The 24,724-nt window shown below is 36.2% G+C and overlaps 2 protein-coding genes, 2 long non-coding RNA genes and 1 pseudogene across 10 annotated transcripts in view; 3 read left to right on the top strand and 2 right to left on the bottom strand.

The window, feature by feature from the left end:
• LOC147501851 (rhomboid-like protein 20) overlaps positions 1-24,724 on the top strand; it is a 61,635-nt gene that overhangs the window by 15,054 nt on the left and 21,857 nt on the right. Inside the window, exons 6-9 of the mRNA XM_086606871.1 lie at positions 3,944-4,021; positions 4,271-4,449; positions 4,652-4,726; positions 5,907-6,058. Coding sequence (XP_086462997.1) covers positions 3,944-4,021; positions 4,271-4,449; positions 4,652-4,726; positions 5,907-6,058 — 484 coding nt within the window. The remainder of the gene's footprint in view (positions 1-3,943; positions 4,022-4,270; positions 4,450-4,651; positions 4,727-5,906; positions 6,059-24,724) is intronic.
• On the bottom strand, positions 57-3,226 carry LOC147501853 (uncharacterized; annotated as a pseudogene).
• On the bottom strand, positions 8,839-10,596 carry LOC147501854 (putative receptor-like protein kinase At3g47110). Its single transcript, XM_086606873.1, has 2 exons — positions 9,639-10,596; positions 8,839-9,478 (listed from the first exon to the last, which is right to left on the bottom strand). The coding sequence occupies exons 1-2, from the start codon at positions 9,757-9,759 to the stop codon at positions 9,117-9,119; spliced, it is 483 nt and encodes a 160-aa protein (XP_086462999.1). The 5' UTR covers positions 9,760-10,596; the 3' UTR covers positions 8,839-9,116.
• Positions 18,703-21,276, top strand: LOC147501855 (uncharacterized). Of its 4 annotated transcripts, XR_015221492.1 has the most exons (7): positions 18,703-18,842; positions 18,898-19,019; positions 19,517-19,690; positions 19,784-19,804; positions 19,896-20,089; positions 20,923-20,973; positions 21,057-21,276. It is a non-coding gene; the product is annotated as an uncharacterized LOC147501855 (long non-coding RNA). The 4 variants fall into 4 exon arrangements; XR_015221489.1 differs by having other exon boundaries at positions 19,517-19,804; XR_015221491.1 differs by having other exon boundaries at positions 19,784-20,089.
• Positions 21,372-24,313, top strand: LOC147501856 (uncharacterized). 4 transcript variants are annotated; one of them, XR_015221494.1, is made up of 5 exons: positions 21,372-21,536; positions 22,580-23,100; positions 23,254-23,482; positions 23,645-23,935; positions 24,028-24,313. It is a non-coding gene; the product is annotated as an uncharacterized LOC147501856 (long non-coding RNA). The 4 variants fall into 4 exon arrangements; XR_015221495.1 differs by having other exon boundaries at positions 23,814-23,935; XR_015221497.1 differs by having other exon boundaries at positions 22,623-23,100.

The raw sequence follows: 24,724 nt of genomic DNA on the forward strand, positions 1-24,724 counted from the left end.
GTTATGACTTTGTAAATCTTCGTGAACTCCATGAATCTGGGGCTGTTTTACCCCGGTGATGTTACCATTTTTTTGTCGGTGAGAATGGAAGTTAGAGTCACCCTCCTCAATCTTCGTCTAACGAATCAACTGTATTAAAACTCGGTAAATCATATTTGTCCACCTTTAAACACCCTGATAAAGATAGAGAGAGCAAATACAACAGTATGAGCATCGCAGAAGGTCTCCAGTTTCTAAACCATGACAATGTTGCCAATTCTAAAAGGAGTCTATGCTTTGGCATGAGAATTTGGGATACATGAACTACCATAATTCACAGGTGCAAGGGCAAACTAATAGGTTTACTTCAAACTCCAGGATCAAATGAACTTCATAAAATCAAGATACAACAGGGACTGGGACAAACACTGTTCACCAAAAGGATTTCCTCTAGTCCATTTTCTATGATACATTATACTCATGTGCCAAATTTTCAATATTTGGATAAGTACAACATTGATCATCGTGGTTGGCAACTTGGCATTCTACATTTTAGTATCTTTGTTTACAGAAATTCATTCTGCACTTGATCGATTAAAAAACAGCATCAAATGAAAGTAAGCTTACTTGATATCAAGGCCTTGGGTCGGGTCTTGAACAATATCCGATGACTTATAATTCCAATTACTTCCAATTCTACCCTTGATGAGGTAGGTTCATCAAGCTTGCTTGGGTCCCCATCTCTTTTTTTCTTCAATACCAACAATGGTTTTTTCAAGGACATTCTTGATCCAGACAGTTCATGGTACCCAACAGTGAAAGTATAATTCCCCTGAAAAGAAAAAAATTGAATCAGTTAATTCGACGAATCAATTTGGATCCCCCCATTTTCAATCAAACACCTTTACCATACCCAACCCCAATTCGGGATGGACCAGATGTTGTTAATTAATATATTGTAAAGAGATGTTTTCAAGAAAAATGAAAAATTAAGACTTTACCTGAAACGAAAGCGGCAGAGGCGACCAATTTCGAGGTTTTGAAAGGCGATCTTGAAAAGAAGGTTGAACTTCAACTACGCCTTGCATTTCTCACGATTGCCCATTCTGCACACAACTTCTGTAAATAAAATTTTGAAAATGAAACACAAACGCTGGAGTTGGAGGCATTGGACTCAGAAGGGAGATCGAATACTCTATTCGTTCTCAAGGATGCAGAATAACAATAATATTTGTAAATAAATCTTTGAAAATCAGACACACATGTTTTTTGCTCTCAAGGAAAAAAATCCTATAACTAATCAATTCCAAATGCAGTATTATGCAGAATAACAGTAACTAAAAGACTTGATGCAAACAACATATAAACAAAAATAACAATACATGCAACTTTAAGTCAAGGGAAGTGAAAGTATATTACCGCCTTCTTTCCTTGTGCAGGGACTTCAGGCCTCAAATCCTGACCAATACTCTTACTTTCCAAATCCCAAATCTTAATCCCATCTTCCGTCCCGGCACATAGCCAATACCTATTAGGACTAAAACAAAGCGCATAAATAATCCCACCAGCATTAAGCAAATACAATCTCTTCCCTTCAGCCAAATCCCAAAGCAAAGTCACCCCATCCTTCCCACCGCTTGCACAAAGCGACCCATCAGGTGAAACAGCCACCGTATTCAAATAGCCAGTATGACCAGCCAAAGTAGATTTCAACTTACAATTTGATAAATTCAAACCTTCACTGTCCTGTCCCACGACGCAGAAACAATCGTGGGATTCTCCCAAAAGGAGAAAACTTTACACTACTGACCCAATTACTATGCCCATCAGCTTCTTGAATTATGTACTTCCATTCACCCAGCGTATTCCAAAGCTTAATAGTCTTTTGGAAGATTTTAGGAAGATTTAATTGAACTTTCGCCAAGAGTAGTAGAAGGAAGCTTCTTCAAAAGTGCTCGCTGTTGGACTTGCAGTTCCTAAAAGCATGCTTCAAAGTCATTAAGAACACTTCAGAGGAGGATATTCTGAGAAAGGCGTCATCTTGAGAGAGTTTGAATTAATGATGAAGGTGGTGGAGATATCTGTTGTGTGGTTATCTTCAAATGCAGTTCTTCTTCATCACTTGATCTCTGTATTTGTGGTAGCTTCTCAGAAGAAATTATTGTCTGTTCTTGAGAGTTCAATTATTTTGGAAGAAGAATGATGAGAGAGTTTGAAAAGAATAGAGATAGGTTTTTAACTATTTTGGGCTACGGTACGAACAATTGAAATAGTGCGTAGAATTCATTTTTTTAGATAAAATCTGATGTGTCAGTATGAGAGAAAAAAAAGGGGCTGACGTGGGTCACTGGGAGCATTCTCCACTACTGAGTATTAATGGTCTTTGATGTTCTTATGGGATATATAGAATACTGTTTAGAAACATTAATAAATTGAGTAAAAAGGAAATTGAAGGCAGATTCTTCATACATGTGTTAGAGGTTGCTACCAACCAGTACATGTTTCCTTCCCAGGATAGTGGCCGTATGCTCTACTTTTACGAGGTGAAAGTTATTGGTTGTTTTGTATCAATTTGGTTATTGTACGTGCAATCTTTGTTAAGGCCAACTCAAATGGTCCCTTATCCCAGTAAACCATGAAAATCTCCCTCCAATTCCCTCCTCCCCAAATATTTGCAACTGAAGTTCTCACCGTGTATATGCAGGGTGGCTCAAGTTTCATCCCACAATATTTTTATGTCATATTTGTTTCTAGTTGTACCTGTAAAGATTTTTTTGTTATGTTTTGTAACATTTGTAAAGATTTCTAGTGTTGATAATAGATTTTGGTGAGTTTGTCCAAAAAATGTGTCATTCAATCTAAATTTTGATTACTGTAAATTGGTCAAAGACCCAATATAGATCTTAATCTCTTGCTTTCGTTCTTCCTTGTGTCTATTTAAAAAAAGAGTTTCAATTCAACGTGTTTGTTCCATCGTATCTTTCAAAAAGTTAGCTGTTCTCCGGTTAACAATTGGTGGGCTTAATTGGGCAATATTTTTGTTTTTGAGTTCTTTCATTTTTTATGCGAGTTTCAATTCTACGTGTTTGAGAAATTTACTTATGTAATGCTTTTTATTCCTAATATATTGTTTTCCTTTATCCTCCCTTCCAACCACTTTCTTTCAAACCTCTTCCACCATGGTGAGTGAGAGACGAGACTGTTGTACATTTTCTTTTGGGATGACTAGTGTCTTTGCTACTATCATTGTTGACAAAAGTTGTCTTACCTGTTGTTCATTTGAAGTTTCTTAAATCAAAAGTTGAGAATGTAGAGGACATAATTGAGACTTATTTACTGGATTTGCCTGAATCGGCCTTGGAATGCATTTTAGAGAAACTCCAGCCAATTGATTTTGTGTAAAGTGGCAGAAATTTGTAAACCGTTGAGATGGATGGATGGTGGGCGATTACCTATAGGAGAGGCACATGAAAACGAAAGGGGTTGGGTGATCGGGCAGGTTGCTTATCGAGAATGGAAATGTCAGTATGGTATAAGGAAGGAATTTTATCAAAAGAAGAAAAAAGTTGGCTCAAGTCTCTCTCTTTTGTATGCTCAACTTCATTGCCTATGGATTCTATCATATCTTGGTATCTTTGTCTTGAGCATGGCAAGCTCTAGTTCCCAGCTCAGGTCTATAACCGAGAGGTAGTTATCATGAGTACTTAATCCCAACTATTTCTTAGTTAAAAGTGTTCAATTGGAACTTATCAACAATGAGCAGATTTTTTTGTTTCTTTCTTATTTTAGCTTTTAAAGATCAGCATTATGTTTCAGTCGAACGACAATCATAGTTTGGATTTGCATATCACAATAATGCTTGACTCTCAATTTGTAATGAATGGTTTATGAGTTTCAACGTCTGATGGTTATGGTTTTAAAATGACTGAAATTTAGGTTCTTCTTTTCCGTCTTTTCATTTCAGAATGGGCATGTTCAGTATATGTTGTCATGTTATGATGGAACTTAGCTATGATTGCTTCAGAGACACCTTTCAAGCAAGGTATCAAAGTTTATCCTACATTTTCGTTTTCACAACAGATGATCTCATGTTGTCATTATTCTAATTCAACATCAATTTTAAAGCCTCAAAACATCTAATTGTTTCAAGCTATAGAATGATGGATAGAAAATGACCAAAATGCTAGTACTAGCACTATTGACACTTTTCAGTGTATCTTTAGCTCATTTGAGTAGGTGTTCGTACCTTCTGGAACTTATTTTGTTCATTGGATGTTTGCTCTGTTTTCAGGTATCCATCTCATTATTCCACGGACACCAGTGATAGAGCAATCGTGCACTGGGATAGGATAAGAGCACAACCAATAGACATTCCCCCTAATAATGTTCATGCCTCAGATTGTTTAGACAAATTACATCCGGGGGACCATGTTGAGATTCAGTGGAGAGGAAACAAAGAACTTCCTTATGGTGTGTTCACGACGTCTGAATTCTATGCTTTCTTGAAATTTATTGATTCGAAGCTGTACAAGATTACATTAAGTTTCCAATATTTAATCTACTTTCTCTAATTTTCTACCTCAATATTTTATACCAAGTTTATCCTTAAAACTAGAATAAAACAAATTTATTGAGTTAGTTGTTTGTGTTGTATTACTTGTATGCTTCACAGGGTGGTGGTATGGTGTTGTTGGTCACCTGGAGACGTGCGGCGAGATTAGAAGTCTCTGCCATTGTCAAAAGAGCGGTAAGAGAACTTATTTTTCTGATTCGATAAACTGAATTCAATTTCCCCATGTAATTTTGGGGAAGAATGAGAACTAAAAGTTTTCCATCTCATTTCTCTTGTTTTTAGTTGTTAGTATAGTTCTTGTTTTACCAAGAGGCTTAATTGATTAATTGTTACGTCTCATGCAAAATTATTTCAATAGATACTTTTCATAGTGGTATTCAACCAATATAGCTCTGGTTCACTGTGTAGCAAATTGTGAGTAGTAAGATGATGAAAAGTAGTTTTTATTAAAGTTTTTACTCCCTTGGGCATTAGACGTGGATTTGATATTACCTAAATTGTAAGATCATGAATATCATTACAGGTTAATTTTATAGGTAAACTATTTAATCAAAACTTATGTTAGAAAACTATTTCATTTACACCCATTGAGTGGCTAAATGCCTATGCATGTTTATCAACATCTCTAGCCCCAAATAATTTTTAATAATGTTGAACTAAAATGGACAGCCATTAGAACCATGACAATTTTCTCTATACAAAGATGTAAGAGCTTGAGACTAATTATTGCTTGAGTCATGTTTATTTTATTTTATTTTTGATTGGCAAGCCTGTTTTATATGAGATCAGTAACTCTTTGGTGCTGGCAAATATCTGGTATCATCACCCAAAGGTTTTACCAACTTTGCTAGTTTGGGGGGTGGGGTGAGAAACAAACGATCCTTATAACAATGGTCTAGGACTGAAAACCTTTGACCTACAACCTCATTATTGTTTCCCCAGCCAAAACATCCACAAATCTTTTGTGTAGCCACCTGATTGGTTATCCTTTTCTACTCTTTATGTTTTTGTTTATCTCACACTCTCACTCTTATGTTTGGCATTAGACATAATAATTATCTAGAAAGAGGCTAGTTTGATCTGCACTGCTGCAGATTTGCATGACCTCATGTTTTTTTGATGTTGAAAACATACTGCTCCAATCTGTGTGTTGTTCATATCTGGTTTAATTTAGATTTGCAGTTGCATAGATTTGATATTCAGATTGACGAGAAATTTTAGTTTGTTGGACCATAGTGTATGAAGAGTTCACCAGTCCTTTTTCTGAGCACTTAATTTTTTTTGATGGATTTCTTTATTAAAAGGATTGTAAAGCAATAAATTACGGTGAAGTTTAATTTCTTTGATTTTGCAGATCCTTCCTTGAACATGTTGGCATCTGGGCCTTATGGTCTTATATTTTCTTCATTTGTACCATTCTACTTTGGCATCCGTGTTTCGACACGATTTCGCATTTTTGGAATTAACTTCTCTAACAAGTCGTTTGTATATTTAGCAGGTCTTCAGGTAAGTTGGTTCTTTAACTATTTCATGGTTTTTCTTTTTTATCAATTTCTAGGCTGGCTCAACGTGAAATAGTTTTTTCTCAACTAAATGCTAACTGTACTTTTACTGTCACCTCACAGCTCCTTTTCTCGTTAGGAAAAGATCTATTCTGCCAGGCATATGTGGTGTTCTTGCTGTTCTTCTCTATCGTTCGAATATTTTAGGCGTACGCCGCATCAAGGTTAGTTTTTAGTTTTCCAATTGTTCTTAACCTTCTTTAGATAATTTAGCTGGGCGTGTTCTTATATGGCAGTAGAACGATTACTTAGATTTCACTAGTAGCCAGCTTAGTAGCTCTTCATTGAATGGAGCAACAATTTCAGTCATTCAGACTATTTTATACAGAAGATCTATTGAATCAAGCTATACTCGGATACAATATTTTACAAGTGCAGCTAATTGTAATTTTTTAATTATCAGGAATGAAGAAAACATGACTCCAGAAAAACGGTACTATAGATAGTTATAGATCGTCTTGTGGTGCTCCTTTTTCTTTTTAGGCACACAGATCTCAGTAAAATCTTTAGATTGTGAAGTGTACGGACTGTCTGATATGAAATTGGAACAATTGTATGTTTAATAGCTAAATGATTAACGGGTTCTTATTGCAAAATCAGTTCCTTTTCATTTCACTTGAACAAATAATGCCCAATGACCAAATGTCATACAGCTCCTAGGGTGCCATATGCATTCTATTAACCATACTTGGAGCAGTGCTGTGGCTTTCTTTGTTACTGCAATATATACATGTCCTAAACCTTCCACATCATGGTCTTTCTTCACAATGTAATTTGTTTATTGAATAACTTTTGCAGTTCCCGGAGTTTGTCAGTTCGTTCGTTTCGCGATTGTCTTGGCCCACTTTGGGAGGTTCATCCCCTCCAGCATCAGGCGGGAATGTAATTGGAAACATACCATCTTATACCGGCCATGAAGTGGAGGCAAGTACTGTTAGTAAATGATTTTTACTGCTGTTTGTCACTTCTGAAGAACTTATGGATGTTAGCTTTGTTTTATTGCACAGAACTATATTCTTACATCATGTATGTTAATATTATTACCATGCGAAGTCCTTATCCAAATTTATGTCTGACATTGGCTCCACTTTAAATGTTGATGAATCTTATTCTAACTTTAGGCTGTCACAGATCTTCATTTGCTGCATTGATGTTTAAATTTTGGTGCTTAGATTACTGACTTATAGTAGATAACATATCACATCTAATGGTCCATCATTCCACTGCAAGAATTTCACTTTCATATGTTCCACTGCATTTTGATATGAGTTCAAATTTCTGGGACGCTTTGATATTGTGGCCGTCAGACATTTTATTTTGCTCTGTTGGATGGTTCCCCAGTTAGTGCCTTACCGGAAGGACATTTTTATTCTCACTTGTCTTGGACTCCACTTTGCCCGATCTTGTGCACTGTGTTTGTGCTGACTTAATGATGTTCCTGGTCTTTGTCAATGGCTTTCTGCAGTATAGCTTTATGCAATACCTATAATAGATTATGGGCAATGTGGTTTTCTCGTTTGGATTGCCTAAATTATGTAATCGATCCTTGTTTGTTATGAAAACAATAATTGGTGATTGCAATGGTTCCATTCTTTTGTACTTCCTAATCTCTTATTCTCTCCTTCTGACTCACTAACTAATTTTCTTGGTTCAGGGAAATTATCCTTCCGTTGCTCCTGCTTCTACCGTGGAGCCATCTGACAATTCCATCGGGACACTGGTTTCAATGGGATTTGACAGGAACTCAGCAAGACAGGCACTTGTACAGGCCAGAAACGACGTCAATGTGGCTACAAACATCCTTCTTGAAGCACAATCTCACTAATTCAAACCCTGGTCAATAGGGGGATAAAAAAGAAAAATGGTTTTTCAAATTCGCAATGCTAACCGAATCCTGTTTGCCTGGATAATAACCATCAAACAAGCTTAGTCATCCACTTCCGACCCGTGTTGATCTACTCAGCAACTGTCCAGTGTATCTTTTTTGGTTTGGCTGTTTCGCTGCATATATGCATGGTGCTAGATCATCATTTCGCATACACTAATGATTTTCCGAGCTTAGGGTGAAATTATGTAATCAGTTTGGTGGTCATTTCTTCATCTTGAAGAGATGTGATTTTGTATAGAGATTTGAACAATGTGGTTCTTTATTTTCTTTTAGTCATGTTTGTAACATGGCCTGTAGTAGCCACTGTCAATTGCTATAAATTCAAATTCATGAACTCCTAGTAAGAGAATATGAGGACATATTTTTTTTTTCAGTCTAGATGCTTTCATTTATCATTCTGCCATAACACCGAAAATCTTCATCTGTTTAACTCATATCAGTAACAGCTTTTGGCACTCTGCAGTGTTGACGCTTACCATATGCTCTTAAGTCTGTAACATCAAATGTTCTACTTAGAATTTGTAGAAAAGCGTGGTCTTTGCTGCTGTTTTATTTGTAGGTAATGGAACTATGTAACAGTACGCTAAATGTTGATTCGCCATTTATAGCCTTCCAATTGTTTAGGAATTAGGACCACCAAAATCCACAATTACTATTTGAATTTTGAAGTCATAACATAAATAAGCCCCAATTTTATCGTGGTAATAATGTGGGTCCGCCACTGATTGCAGGAGGATCTCTGAACTCCGTCTTTAGTTGACGTATAATCTTTTCTTGAATTCTCATTCTGCAAGTTCCATTAATGAAGTTTTGGCTATATTTCTCCAGGTACGTCTATAATCTACTTTCTTACGAAGTTTTGGATATGATGATTGTAGTCTATTGCCAATCCTTCAATCTGTTAAATTTGTCTCTGAGAATTTGTTCACATACTAGCTATTGTTTTCTATTGCTGTATATATGAGTATCAGTTCTAACTAATCAAGTATCGGTGAAATTTCACCTATCACACAATCTTTTGAAACAAACACTTAAGAATACATTCAGAAGGATAACATGCTTGTAGAACCTAAACTACGAATACAATAAGCAGAATTTCATTTTTACTTCACTTCTAACCTGAAAGAAAAACTTTTTCAACCAAACGCAGCTCTTTGAGAACATCTTGAGTCTCCATTCTCTCAGTAATTAGTTCCTCTGAACATTTTACTCCGATTCTAATTAAGGCACTCAGGCATTCTTTGATTTGATTTCTAGGAATGCCATCTTTAATATGATTTTCATCGGATAGCATGTGCATATCTGCGATGTCCAACACCACCCGGTGAGGTAAAGCCTTTTTACAGAGCACATGAAGGGTGAGTCCATCCTTGAACATGTCATCTGTAGGTCTCTTTCCGGTGAATATTTCTAGCATAAGTACACCATAACTGTAAACATCCCCTTGTGTAGACACCGCTGCGGCCATGCCATACTCTGCAATCCATTGATAGACTCATTAAGCCTGTGATAGTGGCCCAGTATTTATTTGTTGAACGTATTTTAAGCTATATTCATTCTTTTAAATTACAAATTGCATGCAACCATATTATGAATTTAACCTCTGTAAAAGAGAATGACAATTGAGTGGAAGTACCTGGAGGAATGTACCCAATAGTTCCTCTTATAGCAACTGAGCTACTTTCGTTTTTGTTGGATGTGGTAGTTGCCTTGGAGAGAAATTTTGCTAAGCCAAAGTCAGCAACAACGGCAGTCATGTCATTGCTGAGCAGTACATTTTCGACTTCGGATCATGATTTATAGGTCCTTTGCATTGATTATGTTGGTAATCCAAAGCAGATGCGACATTGATTGCTATGTTCAATCTTTGGTAGAAGCTCAAACCTTTTTGTAGATCTTGTCCATCTGAAATTTGGTGCAACCAGCTTTCTAGACTTCCATTGAGCATGAATTCGTAAACAATAGCCTTAAAATCATTACTGCTAAAATTCACACTTGAGCAAACAGTTAAGATCTTGAGTAGATTTCGATGTCGAATTTCTTTCCAGGCTTCACATGCATTCAGTGACGAAACTCTTGGAAGCTCTACGTTCCATGAGGTCAAGTACCTTCACGGCAATAAGACCTTCATCTTGCTGGAGAATCCCTTTGTAGACAGTTCCACTACTTCCCATACGAATCAAATTTGTTGAGGAAAAGCCATCCATTGCCTTTTGAAGCTCATTGTAGGAGACCCTTCTAAGATCTCCTGCACGACATTGTTCTTTAGGAGGTTTTGCATTAGGCTTTTTCATCAAAATGATTACAATGAGCAATGCCACCACTAGTAGCAACGGTACAAGTACCCCAAGTGCCACCTTTAAAGCTAGAGGAACTTCTTTTTTGGTAGACTTAGGGGTGTTGCATTTGTGTAACCTAAGCTTTGGAATGCCCCCACAAAGCTTGTCGTTTCCAACGACTGATATTGCACTGGCATTGTGTTTCGTCCACACCTCACCCTCAAGGTTATTGAAAGATAGGTTTACGCTTCGTAAAAAGATCCTCTAGACCTCTTGGGATATTTCCAGTCATGTTGTTGTGTGCATAGTACAAAATGTCCCGATATATCGCGATATTTGGGGATATCTATCCGGATTTCAGAAAAAGATATATAAATATCACGATATGTTCAAAGATATATACAACTGTAAATATCAATGATATTTTAACGATATTTGGGATATTTGTGATATTTTGTGATATTTAGAGATATTTGGCGATATTTTATGTATATAACAATTTTATTTAATATTTACCATTATATTTCAAATAAATATAAATAATGTATCATGATATATCAAGAAATATCCACAATATCTAACGGTATTTGTCGATATTTTGGATATATCCCGATATTTGCATGTGAAACAATGTCAAATATCCCCAAAGAGGGGGATATATCCACGATACATATCCAGAAATTGAATATCGATAAATACCCATATCCTGATATTTTGTACTATGGTTGTGTGAAACATCCAAAACCTGGAGGCTTCTTATCAAAGAACTAAGTGAAGAGGGAAGGGGTCCTTGGAGGAAATTACCTTGGAAGTAAAGGTATTCCAAACTCAAAAAACTTGCAAGGGTGTCAGGAATTTCTCCGATCAATTTGTTATCGGAGACATCTAATGTCTGAATTTTTATTTTTATTTTTTTTGCTAAGTGACATCTAATGTCTGAAGTTTCTTCAAATTACTGATTTCTAATGGTATGGGACCATTTACTGAATTATGTGCTAAACTAAGGAAACTTAAACCCGAGGACAGCGCAATCTCTTTATTTGGTATGGTACCTGTAAACTGGTTATAAGAGAGGTTTAACACTTGCAAATTTGGATTGCATAAAATAGTTGAAGTTATGCATCCTTTTAAAATGTTATCTGACATATCAACATCAAATGTTTCATTTCCAAGATGTTGGTTGCCGAGAGTCGGTCAAATATTGGTCAAAGTCAATGATATATCGTAATATATCTATATCGAGTACCTCAAAAACTGATATATATTATATATTATCGATATATCGGTTGATATTTTCGGCCTTGATAAGAGTAATCTGGGGTGAAACAGCTCAATGTGAGACTGGCAAAATATCATACACGGCAGGACCTTAAGAAGTAACCATGCATCATGAGAACTAAGAGTTTCAAGGACAAAGCACGTTGAATCATTGATGTTGATGGTTTACTCCACAATTCCACAACTCTTAAGGAAAAAAAAATGCAATCTTGACTCTTACGTCAATCGAAAGACTTTGATTTTTGGTGGGTTATTTTTTTGGTTGGGTTAATACTTAAGAGTGGCAAGCCCCACCTGTTTTGTGTTACATACTTTTTTGATTCTGTAAAAGCATATTCTGATATTCAAGTCAATGTAAACTGTAATACACCATATTTTAATGGACGATACAATATGCCCATTCTCTCAATAGCTAGTTCCTTCATATAGCAAGGGCATATCTATGATATCCATCTGCACCGACTCTGTACTCCATCAGTAAAATGAAAAGAAAGAAAACGATTCATCAGTAATTCTACTCGACGTTAGTTTGAAAAAGACCCTGATTACCAAATTATTCTACACGACAATATTATTCTACAGGCAACACAAAATTTGAAGACCGAAACAGAGGATTCACATTTGTAAATCAACCAAGTACGCGTCGCAGCAATGCTCCTATATATTGCTACACCACATACATAATTAAAATAATTAAACTCTACAATTCGCAATGATGATTTCGAAGGCATTTACATTACTTAACTTTTACATCATCTTCCTACTTTTTAACCAATTGTCACAAACAAATCCTTCTATGGCCACCTCGGGAAATGAGACCGATATTCAGTCTTTAATCTCCATCAGAGATGGGATTGAAGGCTTAAGCTCGTGGAACCACTCTTTTCATTTCTGTCAGTGGCAAGGCATTACATGCGGCAAGCGTCATCAAAGAGTCATAAGTTTGAATCTTTCCCGCCAGAGTTTGGTTGGATCGATATCACCTCATATTGGAAACCTCAGTTTCCTAAGGGTCATCAACCTAGAGCACAATAAACTCTACGGTGAGATCCCACAAGAAATTGGTCGGTTGTTTCGTCTTCAACTAATCAGTCTGCGCAGTAACAGTTTGGAAGGAGAAATTCCAGTCAATCTAACCCAATGTACTGAACTCAGGTTCATTGATTTAAGTCGGAACAAATTGTCAGGGAATATTCCGCAAAGCTCGGCTCATTGTCAAAGCTTGCATTCTTGATTATTCAAAGAAGTAATCTGACAGGAGAGCTACCCCTTCTTTAGGTAATCTTTCTTCCCTTCAAACCTTCCTTTTACAAGAAAATAAATTGGTTGGAAGTATTCCAGCCAGCTTTGGTAGACTGTCAAGGTTAACATATTTCAGTGTTTCAGTTAATAGACTGTCTGGTGAGGTCCCTTCAACAATTTTCAACATCTCATCCCTGAATGAATTAGGAATTGCTGTTAACCAATTTAGTGGTAGTCTTCCACTAGACTTGGGCATCACTCTTCCTAATCTCGTTGGTTTCTTTGGTGGTGGAAATCAACTTTCTGGACTACTCCCAGTTTCATTAGATAATGCTTCTAAACTTCAAACAATTGATATTGCAGAAAACAATTTCAAAGGACCAGTTCCTAAGGATTTTCAATTCCCTCAAACGATTAAAAAGATAAATTTTGGAGGCAATCATCTAGGAACAGGATCAGCTCATGATTTGAGTTTTATCACTTATTTGACCAACTCCAGTAATCTAAATACATTGGTTTTTGACCGAAACAATTTTGGAGGTGTTTTCCCGAACTCTATTACCAATCTCTCCAACCAAATGGAGGAGTTGTATCTAGAAAACAATCAGATATATGGAATTATCCCAGAAGGGATTGGAAACCTAGTCAATTTGTTTGCATTAATTCTCTATTCTAATAAATTTTACGGTAGTATTCCATCTTCTATTGGAAAACTTCGTAGTTTACAGGTGTTACATCTGTATGAAAACAGATTGTCTGGACCGATCCCATCTTCTTTAGCAAACAATACTAATTTGAGTGAATTGCTTTTACATCAAAACAGACTGGAAGGAAACATTCCTTCATGTCTTGGTGCTCTTAGCCAATTGCAAATACTGGATCTCCAACAAAACAACCTAAATGGTACCCTACCAAAAGAGATCTTTAATATTTCCACTCTGCTTCGTCTTTCCTTCTCTATGAACTCCTTAACTGGTTCCCTACCTTTAGTAGTAGGAAAACTAAAAAATCTTGTTCATCTGGATGCGTCTGGAAATAAGTTATTTGGTTTATTGCCTAGTACTCTTGGTGGGTGTTTGAGTTTGGAATATCTTTCTTTGAATGAAAATTTGTTTAAAGGGACAATTCCTCAATCTTTGAGTTCTTTAAAGAATGTCATGATAACATTATATCTATCAAGAAACAACTTGTCTCCGCTTAAATTCCAAAATATTTGGAGGACTTTCCGTATCTCGAGGTTGAATCTATCCTTCAATGGCTTCGAAGGTGAGGTACCAGTGAACGGAATCTTTAGAATTGCAAGCAATTTTTCAGTAGCTGGAAATTCTGATCTCTGTGGGGGTATATATGAACTGCAATTGCCGCCATGCCGAATAAAGAAATCAGGAAAGCAAGATGAAAAAAGGCAAGGAATGTCCAATCCTTCCAAAATAGCAGTTTTGATCAGTGTGGTCGTCTTCATTCTTTTGGCATCAAGTTCTCTAATATTTTACTTGAGAAGAAAAAGTAAACTTAAAACGGCTTCTTCACAATCATTCGGTGACCAACATCTTAGGGTCTCTTATGGAGATCTTTCTCAAGCGACTGGTGGATTTTCTCCAGCTAATTTTGTTGGTTCAGGTGCTTTTGGTAGTGTGTATAAGGGAATGCTCAACCAATATGAAACCGTTGTTGCTGTTAAGGTGTTCAAACTTCAATTGAGAGGAGCTTTAAGGAGTTTCGTGGCAGAGTGTGAATCATTGCGTAATATCCGCCATCGAAATCTTGCTAAGATTCTAACTTCTTGCTCTAGCGTGGATTACGAAGGAAATGAATTTAAAGCACTAGTCTTTGAGTTTATGCCAAATGGAAGTTTAGAGAAGTGGTTGCATCAAGAGATTAGTGAACAAGATGAAGAATTGAATTTGAACCTACTTCAAAGACTCAATGTCGCCATTGATGTCGCTTCCGCGCTTATCTATCTTCATCACGAGTGCCATGTTTTGGTTATTCATCGTGATCTAAAGCCAAGCAATGTGCTTCTCGATAATGATATGGTAGCTCATGTTGGTGATTTTGGTTTGGCAAAGCTTCTTTCGGGATCACTAGAGAACTTGCATGATAATCAAAGTACCTCAACAAGGGTAAAGGGATCTATTGGCTATGCTGCTCCAGGTAGGAATTTAAAGATCGACATATGTTGATTTTAGTCCTTTTTTCCAATTCATAAGTGCATGAAAATCATTATCTGGTATTCAACATTAGTTATAATCTTTCTGTGCTGCAACATTTTAGTGAAACTCAAATCCTTATCTCTTCTTTATTCCCCGTGTTAAGTTTGACACCATTAAGATCTCAATTACAAGGCTAAAAGAGGTCGGGCCTTGGATTGTTGGATGTTTTCACCTTCGGAGCTTATAACATACTTATGTAGATATCTTAAAAGAGGAAAAATGAATGTTGGTGGGAATAAATAGTTGTTAGAGATAATAATAAAACGATTAATTTGATCTAATTTCTTTTCAGTCTATGTTAGTGGAGTTAAAATTCAAAAGACTGAGGATGAAAGAATTATAGTTGTGGTGGTAATTAAGTGAGTTTGTTTACTTCTATCAATATCTTAACTGACGATTGTAAGGAGCTTTTCAATCTCTATGTAGTATATTAATAGATATATGTAAAGCATTACAGTATTAATATTATATTCTTTTTCTTTTTGCTGACTCTTAATATATATTTTTGTTACATTTAAATGGTTTTATGGAAACTAGTGATTGATGTATATACTGCAGAATATGGTATGGGAGCTGATGGATCCACACAAGGTGATGTGTATAGTTATGGAATTATGGTGTTGGAAATGTTCACAGGAAAGAGACCAACCGACGAGATGTTTAAAGATGGTTTAAGCCTCCATAACTATGCTAGCAATGGTTTGCAAGATCAATTTATAAAGATTGTAGATCCAATACTTCTATCTGAAGGAGATGACACTTTAGGAGATGCTAATAGCATGAGAATTGGTAGCCATAGAAGAGCAAAACTGCTAGAGTGCATTACTGCAATAGTCAGAATTGGGATTGCATGTTCCGTTGAATCACCGGTACAGAGGATGGATATTAGAGATGTCAGTAAAAAATTGCACACTATCAGAGATACATTTCTTGGTACTAGGGTTCATGGAGAACGTAATTGACTCCAACGATGGCTTAATTGAAAAGTAAAATCACATATTTTACAAATTAATGAATATGAAAGCCTTACAAGTCTTTCTCTCCTTCCCAAGGTAGCCGAAATAAGAACCCGAAAGGTAAAGAGAAAATTTGAGGAATTGTTAGAAATTCTATATGTGCAAATTTATTTAAATATTTATGCAAAGTAGGCGACGAGCGCATTGCAATAACTTTTGAATTCCATGTAGGAATATAAGAAACTGGAATTTGATTAAGCATGCAAGCCATACGAATTGCATAAGTGAACCAGTAGTTTTACTCGACATCATATTGAATAAGACCCTGGCTAGCAAATTATTCTACACGGCAGGTAAATAATTCACCAATGCATGAGAAAACTTCAATGTAACGGATTTTTTTTTGTTCGTTTTTTTTTTTGTAAAAGGCCACTTGCTGACTGATGCCAGTTGCAGTTTCAGAAAACTTAGTTTGTGGGAGTTTTAAGTGTGTGTGTGGCGCAATATTCAAATTCATGTTTCTTTTACTGGATCCAATCTTTGCCAAATATATCTGATCTTTGCCATTGAAATGGAGACCTTGACTCATAAGCCAACAAATCAGTCGAAGTTCAGAACTTCATATACACAGTAACACAGCCAAAACCACTGTATGTTCGATGTTTCAAACAGTGGATTTTCATTTGAAAAACAGCAAGTGGTTATCATATGACATATGCTAATTAGCATGTCCCTGTTGGGCTTGTTTTGCATTTTTGTTTGTAAACTCCTCTATGCTCATCTCCGGCGTTTAACATGTTAACAACAATCAGTGTGTACTTCAAAATCAGAATCAATTGACTGAATGCATGTTCGATCAGGTGTATAACAAATGCATGTGTCATGATGAACACTGCCGTGCATGTAGCCTACTGGTCCCTCAGCCAAACGAAGTTTTGTAATTTTCTGCGTGAGTAATTTATATCGAGTGCCAATTTGCTCTATTAAAATTAATTTTATAATTTGCTCTATTAAAATTTTATAAGTTATTATCACCTATTCACCTTTGCTCTAGAAAAGAAATATAATGACAAAATTTTCATTATGCGGGTTCAAGTTTTCTTTTTCTTTTTCACTGGAAAGGAATATGCATAGTTATTCGTCATTTTTTTCTTCTTCTTAGGTGAGAGGATTTCTATTCGTTTTAACTTTTTTTTTTTTTATGACTGACTGGATTAAATTGGTAATCAGCCTATACTCTTGGACAATTAACTTCACCAGAACATAACTATTTAATGGAATTTCGTCTCACTGAATGCATGGCTTTAACTAAGATAAAGACGGATCCTTAATAAGACATACACAAACAAGCTAGCGCGCTAGATCTTCTAACATACTTTTGCTTTATATGAATTTCATGATAATGAGCAGAGTTTAACACTTTCACCTCCGTTCATTACCTCAAACCTGAAGAAAAACATCTTTTATCTGAATACATCTCCCTTGAGATCGAACATCTTGAATGTCCTTTCGATCAATCATTAGTTCCTCTGAACACGCTACTCCGATTCTCATAACTGAACTTAAACATTCTTTAATCCAATTATATGATTTGACGTCTTCTTTATGAGCTTCTTCAAAACACATGAAGGCTGAGTCCATCATTGAACATGTCATCGGTTGGTCTCTTTCCTGTGAACATCTCTAGCAAAAGTACACCATAACTATACACACCCCCCTGTGTAGAAATATCCACTCCACTCCCATCCCATACTCTGTAGTTCATTCATTGAGTTGTTAAGCATACGATATTTATCTCTATTAGTAAAGTACATCATAATTAACCTGGCCTTTTAAATTAGACCAGCATTTTTACTACCACCAAATACCCCTAATTAAATATAAAGAAAAATTATTCAATGTCTTTAAAAAGGACTATTTCATCATTTAAATTTTTATTTCTATTTATACCCTTCAGTTACAACACACTCACAAAGGAGTTTTATGTAAATTCAGGTCGAAAACCAAATCCACGCTTATATTGAAATGTACGCGGGTAGTCTTACCATTAATACCCACTTAAAACCATTAATACCGGGTCTTAAAAACAGCCCAAAAAATTTAGTTCTTTCAACTTCTCCTCCTTTCTTCATGAACTCATTCTTTGTTTTATGCTTAACCCAAAAAATTTAGTTCTTTCAACTTCCCCTCCTTTCTTCATAAACTCATTCTTTGTTTTAAACTCATTCTTTCTCACTATAGTTTATGCTTATAACTCTGGGAGTGCTAGAAGTACTTTATAGAATAATCGTATTCTAACACATGGTAACATATCTACTCCTTGGTGTGTATGTCGGGATTTCAACTGTGTTTTGTCACCTGATGAAAGATTTGGTTTGAGCCTTTGCACCCTAGAGACACTGCAGAATTCTTAAGTTGTGTGGGGGTAACTGGGCTCACTGATCTGCATTATTCAGGAAGTTCTTCTTTTACTTGGAATAATTATTTTTAAGGCAGTGGCAGGAAATGCACTAGAATAGGTAGATGTTTGATAAATCTTATGTGAAGTAGTGTGTTTCTTGCATCTGATGTGGAGTTTACCACTCAACGTGTGTTGGACCATTACGAGTACCATCGAGAAGCTTTATCCTTTAAGATTCTGCAACTCATGGTTATAATTACCAACTTTTCATGGGTGTTGTGAGGGAACCATGGCAGCTACAGGTTCAGGTAAATCCTACATGTATCCTACATACAAGCAAAAACTTTCAATTTCCAACTGCCCCTCAAAGTTTATGTACTCTTAGTACTAAGAACTTCACTACTAAGTCTTTCTTTTGGAATAAGAAAGAAACTAAAACTGCTGCTGCCATTTCTGATTCTGCAAGGCCAAGTGAATGATTTATGTGTTTTGGTAAACTAATATGTTTTGTTTTTTTTTTCTTCAGCTAAGTTGCAAGAATTGAATGTGTATGAGATCAATGAAAGAGACAGGGGAAGTCCAGCATATCTTAGATTGAGCAAGAAAGAGGTTAATTCTCTTGGTGATTTTGCCCCCTTTAGCAACAAGGTGAGTTTTCAATCTTGAATCAATTTTAGTAATTTCCACACGGTCATCAAGAATCCTTAATCAACAAAATCAATACAGGTTCATAGCTATGCTTCAGTTTGTCAAGTGATCTACACCATACAAACCCAAAGATCAATAAAAGTAAATATAATCCATAGTCTATAATCCTGCCCAGATTCCACTTCAATCTGTTAACTGGATAATTAGCACAAAAGTCCAGTTTTGACCCATTTAATGAATTTATTGGAATCACATTGTCTAAGATTGCCTAAATTAAAAGTTGCATGTGTTCAGTGAGATATTAGGAAATTGCATTAAACTTTTAGAATATTAAGTGAAGCCATTGAACATATTATGCACACTTAAGTCTGTAGGCAGTCACACTGAATCGTTCGCTCCAGCGTATTTTCGTTGGGGGGAGTGTTGAGGTTATACTTGGCCGTTGTTAGACCATTTCTAAATATGTCTGTCTTATAAGCGTTCATTTTCTCTAACAGGTGTACAGTGGAGATTTACAAAAGAGACTTGGGATCACAGCAGGACTTTGTGTTCTGATAAAGAACGAACCATAAATTAAAGGAGACAATTATCAGATATAATGCTAAGTTATGCCCTCTCTCTCTTCAATTTGAGTTCTCTTATTACAATGAATTTTCAGCCATTCAATCGAGGTGAAAAAAAAAATGGTTTATCTTTTTGATTTAGTAGATTGTGTTTCAGATTCGTGACGTAATTATTAGTGTTTATGCTTCTTCAATTTTTAGGCCACGTCTTCAAATCAACAGGTAAGATTTTTAATTCTTTTTCGATTTCTTTTTCCAAATTTTATTTGTTCATGATATCCTGTTTCTTTCATTCTTCAATTCTGTTTTTGAGTCTCCTTCTGTTTGAGACCGCTGCAATGGGCTATCTGGAGGCAGAGCGTTTGCACAAGCATTTTGCTAATCAAGGAACTGACAGACACACATGGGAGACCAATCATGTACTCTACTACCCTGGTGGGAAGTGTCAACTATATGGTTATATGGCACTCAAAGAGGACATCGACAATTTCAACAGGCACTGTCAAGGTTTTGTTCATAACTTGAAACCTGTGTGTGTGGTTTGTGCAAATGCACTTAGGTCTCTGTGTTTCTGCTTGCATGACCACTGATTTCTTCAGTCGTAAGCTTGGTAGCTTACCACACCTGTTTTATATAGATAGGACTAACAATATACCATGTTGAGTCTTTTTTTCATTGTCCCGATAACTGATATTTGTAGGAAGTTGGTCCTTATTCTATTTCTCTGCCTTTTTTTAATATAAACTCAACTCTAATTCATTCTGCTTGATTTTTGTTTTTGAGTGGCCTTGGTGAATGTCAAAAATATTACAAGGTATCTACATTCAATCAAGCTTCTTTTTGTGGAGCCTTTTTTATTTTAACTTTCAAATAAAATTTTCTGGTATGACTATGTACAAAGAAAACTAAGAAATGGAAAATAGTTTTCTGAAAGAAACCTATGTCTTAAGACCACCCTCTTTTTACAGATTTCTATTATGAGTAAGCAAAATTCAGTATGCATAAGAAACAAAATCGCTGATCTTGGAAGCAGGGCCACAGACCTCTTTAATATGTTTATTTTGAGGGAGGGAAAGGTTAAAGTATCATACTGTAATGGTTATAATTAAATGGGCTTCTGAAGCATTTTTTATTCCAGTTTTTGTGCTTTTACACGTGTGACCAGTTGGATTTGCAGGCCCTCATCTATGCAGTCCACTTTACTCTCTCCCATTTTCTTTTGCAAATAGTAAAAAATAAAAATCATATTTTCTTCTACTCTTAAAGTTTAATTCATACTTCTCCTCCTTTTTGCTTTCTGATTTCTCTATTTTTTCATTTGTTTGGTACAACTACAAAAGCTCAACTCTTACTTGAAGCTGCTTCCAATGGAAATCTGAGGCGTCTCAAGAGTAACAGCTTCACTCTTAACTTCTCTACATTTGTGTTTCTCGACTTATGGTATTATCTTATAACCAATTTTTTTTTGGAGTAGATTTGGCTGCGGAACTTGATGTTTGAAAGGGAATAGCGGCAACAGTTGCCAGTATTAAGAATTCAAAAGGCGAATTGGCTCTTCGTCTTGGTGCTGCAGAGGGAAACAGTGATATTTGCAAGTACTTGAGGTTGGGACTTTTAGGGAGAATTGAGATTTTGGTGTGAAGTATATCTGTGAATTGGATTGGTTTCGAAGTTGGGGTTTCGCCATCATGGCTGTTAATGTAATGAAATATGCTCACAGCCCTGTTTACCAATCATTCTAATGCAATCAATCTATGTTCGATTTGGGACTGTGCAGAAGCCATTCCTTATTAATTTATTGGTTTTGCAGCCATTGCAGTGATATCTCCTCTTTTTATTGAAGAGGGAGGGATTTTTGACAGTGAAAACCGAAGAGTGGCCTGAAGAGTTGAATCAGTTTAAACCTGAGGATGAAGAAGCTAAGAATGTTGTCATAGATTTGCTGGATTGGCAGGTGTGTCCTCTTTTCTTTGCAAGTTTAGTGATTTTAATTACCTAATGCAATCAATCTATGCTCGATTTCGGACTGTGCAGAAGCCATTCCTTATTTATGTTCAAAATTCCCTAAATGCAGTGTACATTAGTAATTTGTGTAAAATTATTGCTTATGGTCAACTGTCATTGTTCCCCTCATAGTCATCCGCACAAAAGTTATGCATGTTTTTAATTCATCCCATAGTCAACTGCGCACAACGTTGTGAACTTTTTTGTTCAGCCAAGAAGAAATGTTATTTTTAACTAATATGGGCTTGTGTCGTGTGGTGATCATGTTATATTTATTTTGATGCCTATTATGTTAAATAGCTAACCAATGGTCCTCATCGGCGTTGATAACAATGTTAGAGGAGATTTTGTATATCTCTCTCATAGTTAATTATGTGTGGTAAATCAATGGGTGCTGTTTTCAGCAGGCTTTTATATGTGTGTAGTTTTGGGATTTGCAGTCCTTTTCCTTGCTGTTCAGTCCTTTTCCTTCATGGGAAGCACTAGAAAAGCCCCAAAAACTGAATAGTCTGTTCCTTGATTCAGTGCCCCAATTGATGTGTCTTCATTGACTCCTTTTGTAGTGATTTTACACTAAATGAAACGTTGCCCAATGACGCTATTTCCCAGTCTGCTCTCTTTATCTTTCTGATCTTTTCTGATTTCTTCTATCTCTCAATCTCTTTTTTTTTTCTTAGTTTTGTTTTCTTCCTCACAAAGACCCAGAAAAAATTTACTTGCTCCATTTCTCTAACCCTTCGTGATGCAATGTACTAAAACCCGCCCACCACACGGCACATCAGAACCATATCAACTTATGCTTACGAGGGAGCCCTCCATCCTCTTTGTTGTTAGATGTATTTCCTAAGAACTCCTTGGTAAAGCGATGTGTTAACGTTCATTTCTTACAAGTAGTCATGTACGTAGTGTGTCGAACTTTAGCTTTTATTTTATTTTATATAAAGTAGTCTTTAAATGGTGTTGTTTAGTGCTTACTGTCTTATTGCTTTATAGACTGCGCACTTCATATGCAACCAAGTTATTTTCCATTTGCCAGCGTTTGGAAATGGCTGGGACCGGAGGCCCTCCAAATGTGCTTTCTGTTAGTGATAATAGTGTGCACCACCAACAACAACAACAGGCTAAGAGAATTAGAGAAAGAGTGAGGCAAAGAAATTTGACTTCAGTATAGATAGCCCACCGAAGGGAGCGTATCGGAAGGAATTATTATCGACGAGTCCAAAACCAAATAAATGAACAACTTGCTTCTCAGAGAGAACGCATGTGTGTGGCATGGCACTCGCCTCGATTGAATCCTGCTGATGAATTGTTGGACTCCAACAGTCTAACCCCTCATAGGTTGACCCACGTACGCCGCCAAGCTAGGAATATTTCCAGCCAAATGCTTCGTGCAAGTCAACATTCACAGCGAAGACGCCTGACTCCTATAAGGCAACAAGCCCGAAACTTAGGCAATCAAGAATTGGGTTGTATTGATGCAACGTCACTTCCATCAGAAAGTGGAAGCAATTATGGTAAATCTAAAACCCCTAGAATTATTTTGTGACTAATACCACCCTAGCTTATTCCTCAATGAGACAAATTATTCCATGCATATCGCATTATCGATTGAATAAATTTGTCCGTTCGTATCTCATCTCCTATTTTGTCTTATTTTTGGGAAATAGGTCGATTGTCTCAACTTTTCAATCCCAACATACCCAAAAGTATTTCCAGGAGGACCTGTATGTCAATTTACAGTTTTCTGTGTTCCTGTTCCTCAGCTCTATTTGACACTAAATTTCTTAGGCTTTTAATCCTTTAGTGCATTCTGCTTTTGGAGTTAAGCGGGAAGCCTGCTTATCCTGTTTTTGACCAAGGTCAGGATCATGACTTTGAGGAGGATTGTGGTTCCAGGTAACACTGTAGTCAAATACATTAGGCTTTGCTGTGTGAACATAATAAAGTGAATACTTATATCATAAAATGAGGAAATTCTGGACGCTGGTCATAATTATCCCTCCCACATGTAGCCATGTAGGTCACGCCTAATTTTGTGTATGTACTACATTCTTTCAGTTACATTGCGCCCAAATGTGTGAAAGCAATTTAATCGAAGCTTCGATTAGGTGGATCTGTATTTCATATCATAAACTAAGATATTGGTAAACAGAAGGCTGAAAATGTCAATAAGTATTTTCTTATTACTGCGAGATTCTTTCAGTATCAGTGAAGTAGACTTTTTCAGTATCAGTGTTTGTCAAGATGTTATACACGACTATACTTGGTGTGACCGTGTGACCAAACAACTGGAAGGCATTAAAGGACCAGGACCTTATGCGTCCTCTGTACATTTTAATCTATATACTTGTAAGGATTTTTAAGTGTTATTTCATAAGCTTCTGACATATATATGCATTGCGTCATTTTTAACTGTTCCTTTGTTTCTTCATCATTGACAGAGGTACCATCTCCCGATGAAGTGGAGGTTTATTTGGTTCTACAAGATTGTCTTCGATTGCGAGAAAATTATGTGTTCAGGGAAGAGGTTGCTCCTTGGGACAAAGAAATCATAACTGATCCGAGCACACCAAAGCCTGGTCCAAATCCATTTTCATACTCCTCTGAGGCCAAAAACTGACATGAGTTTATACTTTTGAAACTTGAATGCTACTACAGCTGGTGATTTTGTATTTCCATTTCTTCAATACTCCCCTCTTCTGCTTAGTAAGTAAAGACTGAAAGCATGACTTGGTAATTGCTGTGGGATCGTCAATTATTTAATTTCTTTTCAAATTTAACTGTCCTTTATTTATTTCCACTTTAATATTATCCTTTTCCTTTTCGTTCACAACATTATTTTTGGATGGAAGATGGAGTTGTTCAAGTTTATGCAAACAAAGATTGTAAGATGTCAACTCCACAGTTTATTGTGCTTCAGGATTTTCTTACATCCTTTCTTATCATCTTCAGAATTTCTTATGTTGTTCTTTTACCTCTTTTCTTTAATGCAACAACCTTTTTCACTGATCTGCAACGTATTCTTAGAGTGATTGCAGCAGGAAATATTCGAACTCTCTGTCATCATCGCCTGGTCCTTCTTGAGCTTATTGTGTGTTACTTAGGGATTTAATCCATGGCTTAGAGAAAATCAGCAAA

Source organism: Coptis chinensis, chromosome 4 (assembly GCF_015680905.1).
Source record: "Coptis chinensis isolate HL-2020 chromosome 4, ASM1568090v1, whole genome shotgun sequence".
NCBI lineage: Eukaryota > Viridiplantae > Streptophyta > Magnoliopsida > Ranunculales > Ranunculaceae > Coptis > Coptis chinensis.